The sequence below is a fragment of the Lepidothrix coronata genome, unplaced genomic scaffold (assembly GCF_001604755.1).
Source record: "Lepidothrix coronata isolate B3197 unplaced genomic scaffold, Lepidothrix_coronata-1.0 Scaffold14, whole genome shotgun sequence".
NCBI classification, from domain to species: Eukaryota; Metazoa; Chordata; class Aves; order Passeriformes; family Pipridae; genus Lepidothrix; species Lepidothrix coronata.
Genome location: NW_016690194.1, coordinates 895,154 through 910,234, shown reverse-complemented (window position 1 = coordinate 910,234; position 15,081 = coordinate 895,154). Strand labels below are relative to the sequence as shown.

At 35.5% G+C, this 15,081-nt stretch overlaps 1 protein-coding gene across 1 annotated transcript in view; it reads right to left on the bottom strand.

Annotated features, from left to right (window-relative positions):
- The window catches only part of ADAMTSL1 (ADAMTS like 1), a 375,877-nt gene that overhangs the window by 297,316 nt on the left and 63,480 nt on the right, over positions 1 to 15,081 (bottom strand). Inside the window, exons 3-4 of the mRNA XM_017806263.1 lie at positions 8,207 to 8,294; positions 2,731 to 2,850 (exon numbers count right to left, since the gene is read on the bottom strand). Coding sequence (XP_017661752.1) covers positions 2,731 to 2,850; positions 8,207 to 8,294 — 208 coding nt within the window. The remainder of the gene's footprint in view (positions 1 to 2,730; positions 2,851 to 8,206; positions 8,295 to 15,081) is intronic.

Sequence of the window (15,081 nt, the reverse complement as noted above, 5' to 3'; positions counted from 1 at the left end):
AGGCACACAAGTCAGAAGGCAGAAAGCCAGCCATCCATTCCACAACATTCAGAAGTTTAAAAACACATTAAAAAAATAATCTAGTGGAGCAGTCTTAGCAGATTTCTTTTGTAAGATAAATGTAAAACACAACATAAGCAAAGTAGGAAGTAATGTTTCTATCCTAGAAAGGAAGTTTCAGAATAACTTTGCACATTAAGTAGCAGAAAAATCAACTTAAACAGAATTTTGCTGAGTCCTGAGAGGTCTATAAATGAATTACAGGATGATGTTTCCTGCTCTAGTAGGTATGTTCCATTCATATATTTATTTTTGTCTTTCCTCTGTTATCTTCATGCACTAAATTTGAAGATAGTTTGCTCAAAAGAAAGTGAAAGGTGCTTTTGGCATGTAAATCTCTCACAGAAGATTATAATGAAATACCCTTAACTGTACTTGTGTCTTCTACAGAGTTTTCAGAGATGAACTACAAGATCAGCATTTAGAAAATAAAATTTAGCACAGAAATTATTGCAAACAACAGATGTTGAAACTGGCAAGACTTTGTTAACACAGATCTCACTTTATTTATATCCCACAGAACTAAATGGTCAGTTCAGAAGGAAAAGAGAAAACATAGTAGAAAAAGGGACTCCAAGCATATCCAGAGGAAAAAAAAGGATATAATAATTTGAAAATTTTAAGGACTTGGGGGAGGGGGAGAAGAAATGATTGATAAAGAGGCTATTACTAATAAAATTCAGGAGGGTTTTCATTGCTTATTCATTTCAACATGCTTTTAACTGATATCAGTGTAAATAAAATAAAGAAAACACGCTAAAGTGATTTTTCTTCCATTCTATATGCCAAGACTGACACAAAGGATGCAGTAAAAAATAATTTGGGTAACGATATTTAGCACAGTTCCTCATGGACATTTAAGCACACAGATACTGAAGGAAACTAAATGATAGAGCTATATCTGCATATCATAATAGTGGGAAATTTCAGCATCATGTTGAAATGTGAACATGGTAAAATATAACAGCAAACATATTTGTTAACACAATTAAAATAGGGTTTTTTGAAAAAAAAAAGAAAATGTTTGTATAAGTCAGTGAAAGTATACTGCTGTACTGTAAAATCATAATTTTTGTTAAAGTAGCAATTGAAATTAAAATGCAGCTGTGTTTTCTGAAGTTCAAAAAAGCCTATAGGTACTAAGATTAGCAGACTATAATTTCTGAATCAAAGGGACAGAACAAATATCTGCCTTAAACACAACATTTTGCTTTCATAGTTTTTCTTTTTTTCTCTCTTCACTGCTTGTTTTCAAGCAATTTCATTAAAGCAGACCACTAATTCATCATTTTTCTTTATCTGTCATGGAGCAGGAATACATAAATAGGAACTTCCCAAAAAATGTAGGATTATAATCCTTGGGATATTCTTTAAACTAGGAATTTCCTGAACCTTTTTTGTCTAAATCCATTGTATTTTAAATTATTTTGCCCAAGTTCTTGAATTATTTTCAATTTTTTTTTCCAGAAGAAGAAGGAAATTCAACGTAACTTAGAAATTGAGAAACACCTCAGTGGCTTCCTTTGAATAATTTTGTTAGCGTAATCTCAGCTATTGTCTTTGCAAAAGACAGAAAATGATAAAAATATAAATCCCCCTCCGGCTTCTAGTAAATTACCCCCTGAAGCAAATGATGGTAGAGCTACCAGCATTGGATTTTAGTGCTTATATTGAAGTGAAACATACAATATTGCAAACAATTGCTTACAACTGCCTTACAAGCAGGTACTGTATTTTCTCATTAAGCGTATTTGCTGTAGTAACTGGTTAAAAAAAACCAAAAACTCTTTTGAGCTCTCCAAATTTTGTTGAGAATTGAAAGATATTACTACAGCATCATTACCAACAGCTTTTAATGCACAGGCCCAGAAAGCTATTAAACCCTGCTTGTTGACTATGCCCATTTTCTCGTTTGAACTATAAAACACTTATCTGGCACCCTTGGAAATGCACCTCTTCTCTCAAATGGTTATGGAGTTACGGGATTATTATTTTTCATTATCAGAAGTGAATCAACCTTTTTGGGATGCTCTCAGCTACCAACAAAAATAGTCATACATTATCTTATTTTGAAGAGTGAAAGCACATTCTTTAGACAGTAACTTAAAAATATGGATCAGTAGCCTACATTTTCCCAGAAAGCATCAAATCAACTCATGTTATCATCAGGGGAAAACAGAAAGTTTAAAGACTTTACAAATGATAATCAAGACATTAGCTGCCCAACTTTTGCTGAGGCTCTGTGTGCACACAGATTTTGAAAAGTTGCAAACTTTTTCTTGTCCTACGTAAGAAAAGCCTACAGTATGTAAATCACCAGACTTCTAAAAAGAACCAAAGTGGGAGATTTATTGGGAGGCTGATTGGGGAACTATGATAAAATCGGCTGCTTTCTCAGTGTCGCATTTGTTAGAAAAACAGTTTTACAGCAGGTTTTTTCATTAGATATATCATCATTTCGGTGGAAATTAAAGAAAAGAAAAGATTGGTCCTATGGATTTAGAAATACAGTTTGTAATTTTTTTTTTAGGGTGACATTTTTATGTAGTTAAAAAATCTCGCTCTGTTACTTCCCATAAATTAATAAGCAAAATGAATGACCTATCACAACAATTCATATTTCTGCAATAATTTTTTATTAAGTATTTTTGAATAATAGAGAATTCCTACCGCATCTTCTGTTTTGTGGTTATTCAGCAAATCAGATAGGAAATCGTCATGAAGACTTTCTCTCCGAATCAACGTAAATTCACGTAGGAAAACTGTTCCTTGATTTTGATCTCCAAAAACCTAGAAGGAAAACATGCTATTAGGAAATGCCCAATTTTAATTCTGTCATAGACATAATCATAATATCCAGATAAATATGACTGGAAGGTTAAAATGTCCATTAATGGTCCTTTGTCTTCCATTACTACACTCATTCTAGCCAGACAGCACTGCCATCAATGAGAACACTGATATGTATTTAAAGAATGTCAGTACATTAATGAATAACTGCCATTTACATGAGATTTTTTTTGTGAAAGAAGCTTCTACAGTGTTATTTACAGCTATGGTCTATAAGGCAGTTAATGTTTAAAAACTCTTGTGAAATGAATTAGCATTTAAATTGCATTTCTACTTTATAGAACAGATCATGTTTGTCTAGAACTATGACTGATCTGTCATAAGAAGTTAGAGCTTAAAACTTCTAAGGGACAGAAAAAATTATAAGTATTTTGGCTGGCAAACTTCCATATGCACATAAATTCAAAGTAATTTAAACTAACTTTATACCTATAGTTTTTAGGAATATATATATAAGCTACTCGAGAAAGAGGTTATTTCTTCAGTGACTGACTAACCAATGACTTCCAAAGTACAATCCTAGGTACAATTATGACATTTTTATAGGTTTTGAAAATAAATAATTAAAGCAAATCCACATTATTCTTCATGGTCCTCCATCCCTTTTTTCTTTGGTTATTCAAGCCAAAGAATTTTTTCTTTTAGGTATAAAGTAAATTAGAAGTGTTGGAAACCATTGAAATAATGGGGAGGGGTTTTTTACATATTAATGGCACATGTTGAAACATTGTTGTTTCATTTGACTGACTCTAAAGAAATCCACTACAAGAGAAATCCATAAAGGTTGTTATCAACCAGAAATAGAGACTGTATTATCTCTGGAAATCTAGTAGATTTTTCAGCTTTCAGGACTCTACAACGTATTTTAAAGGTCATTCAGATTGAGAGAATAGTATGTTTTACCAAAATAATGAAGTAAAAATATTTTGTACTTTAATATTTGACAACAGTAACCAAAACACTAGTGTGAATTAGGCAAATGCAATAACTATAAATAATTTATTTATATGAGATACTGATTTATCTTCTCATAAAGGTATATGAGATACTCAGGCACGGTAGTCGTGAAGTTTCGAGTTTCTGGTTCTTTTTCTGTTTCTACATCTCAGGGACAAGATACTATAATCAGGAATGGAAGATATAGCATTTCCTCATGTTATTTAAGATAAGCACAGTACTTATAAATGGACTGTCATTACTCACAAGAGCTGCAGTAACTAAATATTTTCTAAGAAGGAAGTCCATGCTCTGCTGTTTTTATTATGACTATTTCTTCTATTCCTTGTTCTGTATAGCTAATTATGCTGTACCTACTTATCCTAGATGAGAAGTTCGAAGAAGAGCTTGGAAGTAACATGATGTGTATTGTCCAGAGGGAGGATGAAGTACAGGTTTGCCTTTCCGTTCCCTTAAAGTGAGTTAGTTGGTACTGTTGTTTGGGAGGAGGCAATCCTCTCTGACAGCTGGGAACTGAGATCAGAGCTGCTGTAAAGCTAGTGCAGCTAAAACAGACTTACTAGAAGAAGATAAGCTAATAAAGTTTCACAGAGGGATGGAGATATCTTTATATGAAGTGGATAATGGGAAGAATTAAGAATTAAGTCCCTAAATCCAAACTTTATGCCCATTAATATACGAGACCTTTTCTTTGATATGATTCTTGCCTCTAAGTAGTAAAATACAGGGCACCTGTATTTGGTTGCTCTGAGATCTTCTACTGTAAATTTTTAGTTAAATTAAAAAAAACCCAAAACACAAAAACAAATGAACAAACAAAAACCCCAGCAAATACTTTACATAACAGGAACAGTTTTACAAAAGTAGGGTTTTAAAATTTTTACTTAGCTTCCTACCTTATGGATAACATTGGGAGATACACGCACTGATATTACTTTTATATTATTGAGTCACAGCAATGAAGAATCTTCGGGGGTGTACAAGAAAGAAATATGCACATGTCCCAAATAAAAAGAAGCCCTGAGACTGACACACCTTTTTTTTTTTTTTGGACAAATCATTATCTTACAAATAAAAATTGTTCTGAAATAGCTCATATCATAAAAATGTTTCAACCCAAGATTGGCCAAAAATGCAAGTTACAGTTATTTCAAGAAAGGAAATCTGTACTTTTATTCTACTTTCACGTAAAATTCTCTACTTTATTTTGAAACACTCACGATCAGCAAATTCAATGATAAAATTATAGAATCATAAATTGTTTAGGTTGGAAAAGACCTTTAAGATCATCCAGTCCAACTTTTAACCCAGCATTGCCAAGTCCACCACAAAACCAAGACCCTAAGTGCAACATCTACATGCCTTTCAAATACCTCCAGAGATGGTGACTGAACCAGGTCCCTGGGCAGCCTGTTCCAATGCTTGTCAACCCTCTCCATGATGAAATTTTTCCTAATATCCAAGCTAAACCTTCCCTGGTACAACTTCAGGTCATTTCCTCTTATCCCATTGCTTGCTGTCTGTGAGACTGACCCTCACCTCACTACAACCTCTTGTCACATAGTTGTAGAGACCAATAATCTCCTCCTTGAGGCTCATTTTCTCCAGGGTAAACAACCCCAGCTACCCTAATCCGCTCCTCACAAGACTTGTTCCCCAGACCCTTCACCAGCTCCGCTGCCCTTCTCTGGACATGCTTCAGCACCTCTATGTCTTTCCTGTCGTGAAGGACACAAAACCGAACATAGGATAGGTGGTGAGATCTCATCAGTGTTGAGGACAGGGACGATCCCTTCCCTAGTCCAGCTGGCCACACTATTTCTGATACAAGCCAGGATGCCATTGGCCTTCCTGGCCACCTGAGCACACTGCTGGCTCATGTTCAGCTGCTATCAACCAGCACCCCTAGGTTCTTTTTCTCTGGGCAGCTTTCCAGTCACTCTTCCCCCACACTGTAGCGCTGCCTGTGGTTTTTGTGATCCAAGGGCATGATCGGCACTTCACTTTGTTGAACCCTACACCACTGGCCTTGGCCCATCGATCCAGCCTGTCCAGATCCCAGTGCTTCTAATTTCAGAAGTCAAATTATAAATAGTGTAAACAGTCACTTCCTCACCAGTGATCTAACTTCCCACTTTTCTTATTTTGTTCCTACACAAATATAGTCAGATTTTGCCAATTCTTTTCCTCGTAAGAGCAGTCAGTATTCTATTATTACAATTTCTATCCAGTTCTCAAAATAAATGAAATCTACTGATAAAGAACATATATGGAGTAACAAAAATCTCAGTAAAGTATTGCTAACCCTTAAAACTTAACTGTTTACCGTATCAACATCAATGCTTTGATTACTCCTAATTACATAGGAAGGAAAAAGATGACAGAAGCACTATTCAGAAAGAAGAGACAGAGCAATGTAGTCTAAAAAAGACACTGGGATACTGAGGATAAAAGAAGATGAGAAATAAAAAAGCAGAAAAGCAGTAATGAAAGAATGATTTATTTTTCTTTTAATTCAGCGAATTTTAACAACAAAGTATTTAAAAAAGAAAACTGAAAAGCATGCAGTCATCTAAAAGAGGTTATTTTCCTCTTGATTTATATCATACACTTTTCTGCTTTGAGTAGTAGTTCCCCCTGGATTCACCTTAATTTATGCATTTTCTGATAGAACTTAGTCCTAGTAGAATATGGCCATCCTTACTGAGAGAACTGGAATAAATCCATTAAAGATGAGTGTCAGTAAATTGGAATAACATCCTGAAAGACTGTTATCCATTTTTCAAGTCTACTTAAAGTTTTGGCTACATACATATGACCACTTAATTCCCTCAGGAAACCTGTTTTCATCATAACACAGCCACTCTATCTCTGATCTGTCTTCCTCCAGTTCACGATGAGAGAAACTTAGAAAACAATCTTCAAAAATAAGACCATGTAGCCCTTCTTAAGCAGTGAGCAAACCACAGAAACGGAAAGTAGCCTGGCAGAAATCTGACCTGAAGCAGCAGCAACCATGCACAGCAGTATGGGGCTTTCCAAGGACCTGCACACAGCACTGTAAATGTGGTTTCACTAGTGCACATGAAGATCAACAGCATAGCATTGAAGTCCGTCAGCACGAGGAACATAGCTGGGTATTGACATGCTCAACTGGCATTGCAAAGGAGCCTTTTATGAAATTGATATGAGGCAAAATTCCAGCAAATACTTAAAAAATAATGTTTTTTTCATTTTAGTGCAGTTTCTATCTCTCTTAAAACAATGCAAATCATTAGTTGTTCCATTAGATCCAGTGGTGCGAGTCCATGTGGCAGAAACCTTTGAGGAACCAGGCTGACAAATACAGAATTAGAAAATAAAAGACCTAACACAAACCAGAGGGTGAAAGGATGAATCCCAGCCAACAAAGCCTAAGTTTTCTTGCACTTGATTACTATGCCACTGGGGAAGCAGTTTCATTACTTTTGCTGTGATCAGCAATAAAGTAAACTAATAATAATTCTTTGTTAGCAAGGTGTAATAGTGGTATTTTGCTGAATTCTTGAGGCACAGAAGTGAAAACACAGGCCAGAAATCTGATGCAAACAATCATGGCATCTGCAATACCACCTTTCTCAGTGCAGAGGAGGAGGAATTTCAAAGTATCTCACTTACAAAGCAGAAATACCAAATGTGGCCTCAGGTATTTATAATTAACTATTTATGCACATCCCAGAGTTGTTTCAAGGTGACAGTTGCTCAGCTGAACCTTTTTTTATTTCAGACATCCAAAGCCCAAAGTACGCAGAAAATTATCACTAACATCAAAACCTGAGGCAAAAAGAAGTACTAGTTGATTAAAAAATGCTGCTTCTGACAAAATTATTTTAAAAAATCAGGTTCTTTAACTTCACTTTTTTTCCCCAAGAGGCCTAAAGTGTTTTGACAATGATAAGAAGGATTGCTTTGTCTAACTAGTAGTATTCTCAGGCACGAATCTCTTGATTTTCATGACAGAAACAAATTAGAACAGGAAGTATGTGACAGAATGTACGGTATTAAATATCAGAAAAGTAGCAGTGACATTTACAGTGAGGGAGGAGGAATGCAAGGTTATTACACAAGCCAAGTTATTACACAATGACTTTTTTTGGACTAAACTCCACTCTGAACATCAGAGCAACTTATGCATGTATTTCAACTCTGAATTATTCTCAACAAAACTTAACAACAACATTCCACTTTATTGCCTGCATGCCTCCAAGACTGCCACACTTTCATATGGGTGACAAGAGCTTTGCTACATCCTTCAGCCCTGCCAATCATGTAAGAAGGAAAAGCATCCCAGAAGACTCACAGGTGCATCCAAGCAGCTTCTGTCCAATGAACTTGACTCATACCACTGGTGCCTCAAGAAAATGTTTGACAAAATCTCATAGAGAGTTCTGAAATAAAATTATTACTGTTACCTTTAATGTGCCATGGTTTTGTGTTGCAAGGTTGATTCAAATTTTCTTCTCCTTTATTCTCCAAAATGGAATCAGAAGAAGGGTGGGTAGAGAGGGTTACAAGTCCAATACCAGGTCCCAAATTCAGAAGTAATTATAGTCTATCTCAAAATCTAAATTCTGAAAGCTGTTTGTCTTTAACAAAGTCTATGCAAGGATTTAAAGTATGCAGAGACATTACAGCCTGATCCGGCCATTGTTAATCACTCTGAAAATTTTTCATTCCTCCGCGGAGAACCAGAAAACTGTGCACAATCTAAAATCTATTCTGCATGTTGCCTTCTTGGAATTTCTTGGGTATGATCACACTATGTTTTTAATATAAATACATTCAAAAGGAGATACTACCCTATTTAATTAAGGACATCATTCTCCAAATGATTCTCCAAATTATTCTCTGTCATGTTATGTTTCCGTATTACATGTTTCAGAAATGTTCAATATTTTCCAAATGAATTTTCTGGGTCCCCATGGGGAAATATGCAGATCCAGGTAATCGGAAAGACTGTGTCAATGCATTTGTAATACAGCTGATAATTTGAAGTGTTTACTGTCATGAAGCCAACTCTTGCTTTAAACCAAAGACTAGAAGAATCCATGTGAGAGACAAGGTAGACTCCAAAGTAAAAAATCTGATTTTAGGCAGGGGTAGTAATAGTTCTATCTTAGATTTCTCTTTTACCATTTCTATCTCACAGACTGAACTCCAGAGCTGTGAAGATGACTGTTTTCCCCATGAAAACTCCCCTTCTCTAAAATGTATATCTCTTCACATTCAGTTCAAACAAATGGTTTTATTGCCAAAACAAAGACAAAACAATAAAGCTTTTATTTTCTCTTTCGTTTTTATGAGGTCAGACAAGATGATTTGTTTCATTTCTAGGCCACTGTTATAAAATGAAAGGCAACTGTGGGCTATTATAATAAATCTGCCAGTGATGATGGTATTAAGCTCCCAGTGACTCCATAGGCCAGCAACAAATGTGCTCATGTGAGTGTAGATAGCTTTCACATGAGCCTCTCTATTACTGGCATTCTGAAAAATCTACCAGAGTCACCATATAGAAAATATTTAACGCCATGTGGGAAAGCAGGAGAAAACTCAAGTGATTGTATACACAACAGTCATACAGTGAGTAGAGATCCTGTAAGAAAGTAGTCAGATTCTCGACTTATTAACTGTGTTCAATTCTTCACCTTCAATTCTGACAGAAGTTCAGCATCTCTGCTGAAGGTAGAAGAGACTGTCCCAGGCATAAGCTAACTGTTATCAGCATATTTCTTTCTATCTTTCCTACAAGTACAGATTGAAGGATTGAAGGGAAGAGCTCTTTGTTCACACAGAATTTTTTTTTGAAGGTAACCTTTAGAGGTTAGCTTCCCAGCTTTTCTTTGTATGGATAGGTAATGGCTCATTCTTGCCTTACAGCCCTTAGATTTCATGTCTTTGATTCTTAGTTTGCTAAGCGTCTTTTAGATGGAAGAAAGGGTTGTCTAGACTTACAAATTAAATCAATTCTAAGTCAACATTTTTCACTGGTGCAATATCTTCTTCTGACAGCTCAAAATAGGATTGCATGTCCCAGGAAGGATAAGTTATATGACAGAAACAAACCAACCACCAAAAAATCTTTACTCATGAGGAAAACATATTTTTCCTGAGACCAGAATATCAACAATATTGCTTTCCAATTCCAGTCTTTCCAAACAGTGATGAAATTATTGTTTCTGAATTAACAGCCAGTCTCTTAGGAAACTGGCTAATGATTGTAGTGGTTTTGCAGGTTTAGAATTTTTAAAGAGAGAAGGAGACTCTTGTTTGGCTTCTCTGAAGGTACTCACTCTGTGCCTTAAAGTACAAACTCAAATAGCAATTTAATTCCCAAGGGAATGTTTTATTCAACAGTGAAATGTTCCCATCTTTTTGCTAGTTTTGAAATATATTTAATCTTTTTTTCTTTCCTCCCTGCCTTTCCACAGAGACTGAATTCATGAACTACCTTAATGGTAATGTCCTGACTTCTTTTAAAGCTTTGTGAAGGAAATGTGGTTTTGTCCTAATTATTTTCAGTTCTTAAACAGGCACAATAGCAGAGTCTGGTTAATGTATTCGTTGAAGGAATTATTTAAGGTCCATTTCAGTTTCTCATTATAAATAAACAAAAGAAACAAAAAGTGATTTGCACTCAAGAATTACAGCATGAAGTGTCCCTCAAACAAAACCACCAGCTACTAACATCTTGGACAGATGTTAGCAATCATGGGATAAATCTGTAAAGCATGCACACGCCTACACTTGACCCACAGTGTACCAACAAGAGAGGAAGCCAATATGGTTCTATTAAATGGAGTGGCAAAAATCCAGAATGCACAAAAAGACAGCAATTATCCTGCTGCCAAGCAATGATAGCCAAAAAAAAAAAAAAGGTGGGAGAGGGGAAGTCAAGAAAGAATAAGAAAAAAGAAAAGAAGGAGAGCTTGGGAAGGTTTGGGAAGGGAAGGTTTGGGAAGGGACGGCCCTTGAAGAGAAGGTCTGGGAAGGTTAGGCTAGGTTAGGTTAGGGGAGGGGAGAAGGGGTTAGTGGAGGGAGAGGGAGAGGGAGAGGGAGAGGGAGAGGAAAAGGAAAAGGAAATGGAAAAGGAAGAGGAAACGAAAAAGGAAAAGGAAAAGGAAAAGGAAAAGGAAAAGGAAAAGGAAAAGGAAAAGGAAAAGGAAAAGGAAAAGGAAAAGGAAAAGGAAAAGGAANGAAAAGGAAAAGGAAAAGGAAAAGGAAAAGGAAAAGGAAAAGGAAAAGGAGAGAGGAAGGGAGGCAGGGCAAGACATAGCGAGGCAGGACAAGGAGATGAAAAAAAGGGGAAAAAAAGAAAAAAGAGAAAAAAGGGGGAAAAAGGGGAAAAAAGAGGAAAAAAGTAAAGCAGACTGTGGAGATAATAAAAGTGAAGTCCCACAGAAGCAAACAAATCAAACTTACACAAATCCTTTAAAATCCTGCTGATCAGAACCTTCTATATGGCTGTAGTTAACACAAAATGCACTGAGGTTCATGAACAAGAGCTGCAATTACACTTCAGAACACTATTTTCTCATTTACTGAATACACAAGAGACACTTACATGGGTATGGCTTCTGTTTTTCATGAAAGTTATTTTTTTTAAAAAAAACATAAAAACTACTGTGATTTGAGCAAGAGTGTGCCCAAAGTCAAGACAGATTTTCTTTCCAAAACATGCCAAACAAATACTGTTGTTCAAAATACTTGAAAGCAGACACACAAATTTCTATGACACAAAATCAAAGAAAACCAGATGATAAGGTCTGAAGAACTCATTTTCTACCACTTCCTTCACTGCCTCACCATCAACAGCTATGGAATGGTTAACTCAAATGTAATTATTTAGAAGATGCATCAGTTTTTAAATTGTCAGAATAAGTATGTGCCATGTGAGAAAATGGAGTGACTAACAGCTTCAGAAATCATTCTGAAAGCTTCAGTATGTTCATTTATCAATACACCTTGTCACTATCTGCAGTATTTTCCAAAAGGCTAGAATAAATAACAAACTATGTCAAATTGCATGAACAAATAATCATCTGGGATGAGCAAGATCAGTTATTCATAAATGTTATATAATCAGCAGTACCTGATTTCAAATTATTATTAGCATGAAAGTAAGCATAAAATATTACTTACCATTGTTTTGCAACATATATCATAATTAGCTATACTTATTTCTCTTGGTATTTTTGAGCAAGTTACCAAAAGTGCTACTAATACAAATTCCCGATAGCAAGGAAATAACAAATGACAAATATGCATCCAGAAAAATAATTAAATTGACAATCTAATTTAAATCTAGAGACTGAATAATTTAAAAAAGTCATTATTGTTCTTCCTCTTTGAATCGCATTGCTCAGAGTTTTGTTTGTTTTTTTTTTCTTCATCTACAGAATACTCTAGGCTTCTTTGAATTTTTCTGAGTTTTGAAAGGAGAAGCTGGCAAGTTCTCCAGAATCACTTCATCGTACTTTCTGAGCACTCCAAGCACTATATTTTCTTCACAAAATTAAAATTTCACAGTTATAGTCATCACATTTTCTTCAGTACTTGAATCTTGGGCATTTTTGACCCAAGACTAATGAACATCAAAGAACTTTTAAGTACAGGAGTCAAATTACTCATTCATCTTCTTTCTTTACTGTTAAATTTTATTTTGTTATAGAATAATGAGCTCTGTAGAAAATTGATTGAGCTGACATTATGGACTTTGTCTCAAATCCTACCAACACGGAGTTAAGTACTGACAGTGTAAAGTCTTGTTTATTTTTTTTATATCTCTCTCATATTAATGAAAAATTAAGGCAATTATCCAACATAGTTCTTCAAAAGGTGGGGTTCTATATGTAAATCATACTTTCTTATTGCTGTTTTGTCATATGGTTATACCTCTGACCATCTCTACTTTATTGGGAACTAGAATTTCAGGAATGATCTGGCAGATTGCTGATGGTTATTCATTACATTTATACTATTATCTGCTAATCAAATCATACAATATTTACAGCAAGACAGATACTTCAAATAGCCAACATAGACATTAGAAAATTGTAGTAAAAGTATATTTATGACCTGCCACTCAATCAGATAGGTTTTTGTTACCTCATTTCTTTACAATAAAGCACTGCAAATTCCATTCAGTCCAGGCAAGTATGCTTTTTCTTGGTTGAATAGCTAAACTACCATTGTTTCCATCAATACAACCTTTGGTTTGTTTGTACTTTATTATCAGATTCATCAGCTTTTGTGACAGCTTGCAAAATACTGAAATAGAAGCCAGTGTTTTCTTATGCTTGTGATACACTAAGTCATCCACTAAGAAAATTATGAGCATGAGGTTTTTTGTATGTCTTTCTACTGTGATTTTCCTTGTAATAGATGATTTGATTCATAGACTATGAGGAAGATTTTTCTTCACATTGTATTTTAGTTTAAAAATACATTTCATGAGATTTGTGATGCTTTCTGGCAATGGTAAGACTGGTTTTAATAACTTTACAGTCCTTTTAATTCTGAATACTATGTGCATATAGGAGTTTCAGGATTTGTTTTGTTTTCCTTAGGATGGGGGAAAAAAAAAAGCTGTGGCTTTACACGATCAGAGGTTTCTGTTTCTATCCCTCTGTATTTAGACCCTCTATCATGTGTTATCTATGAAGTCAGTTGGGTTAGACTCTTGCAAACAGAATGTCTAACTTTTCTCAGCTCTCTATACTTACTCTAAATAAGGATCTGAATGTTTTCTGGAGATAGTGATAGTAGGGCTGGGTATTTGACACAAACTAGCAAGTAATAGATCAGATATACAGCTGTAGTAAATTAGCAAAGCTTCATTGAAGCTATTGCTTTATACCCTCAGAAGAATTATACCTGATTTAACAAAAATACTTTTTTTTTAAATCAGAGCAGGACTTTCTAATTATTTATTCAGCATTCCATACATCGTTCTGGATGTACTGTTTAGCAGGTTACTACGTCTCTAATTTACTTTCCAGAATATTTTGTAGTAGCTGCCCAACACTAAGATCTGGTGCATCTAGCCAGACAACACGTTCCTCACATTGCTTCCAGCCCATGCTAAATCCCACTGCCTCTGCCAAGCACAATTAAGATCCCCTTCACTCCCTGTATTACAGGGTGTCTTCCTAACTGCACATACAGCAGAGTACCCCTTTTACACGGTGGTGTGTTCCTACAGTCAATAATGAGAGAATTTGCTAGAATATGAGTCATATACCTTTTGTGGCAAACTTATTTGAAACTTGTTTAGTGTTAGATTCTCCTCTTAGTCTCACCAGATGATGTTTCACAGCATTTTCAGAGTTTTACAGTACTGAAGGCCAAAGGCCACATCCATTATCAGGCTATACATTTCAGATGTAATTCCTGCATTAAGCCATGTGATCTGTATTACTCATAAATAACTTTTGGATGAGGAAAAATATGTAATTTAGAAGAAGTACCCCATTTCAAAATCCATCTTATGACTTGATGATTAGGCAGCATGAAATAACATCCTGTACTAGCATAAGTTCATTATACAAAAGAGAGTTATTATACCTGAATTCCATCAAAAATGCTTTTCAGTGCAGTTTGTCATATCTTTCTGTTTAAAACACAGTATAGCTTAACTAAAAAAGCAATCAGGGTATAGACAAGAGAAAGAAATACCAGCTATAGAAAGTTTAACACCCAGCAGCTACTGACAACTGCTAGATTACTGCCTGTATTTAAGGCTGAGGCATAGATAGAGGCAGAATCCAGCAACCAAGAGAGTCTGCACAGAGGTAGACAGAGCAGAAAACCAAGTAGACTCTCAGTATGCTCCCAAATGCCTACCATGATGCTGCTCTGAGGGCCTGCTTGCCTTCAAGAACTTGAAATAGAGTCTTTCTCAGCATGAGGTTACTGCCATTGGAATGGCATCCATGTAGAACAGGGAAATTCATCCTGTCTGTTCAGGGTCTGATTAGTAACCCATGAGAAGAAAGAAGGGGGGGAAAAAAAAGAAAAAAAAGAAAGACCATTATATAAAGAAGAAAAAGAGTAATATAATAAAAACCCCTCCAAACTGTCATGTCATGTCATGGTGAGGCTTCGCGAACGAAGATTTGGGAAGGCTCTATCCACATTTGCTACAGGCACGCTGGTGGCTTATGAGGCCAATAC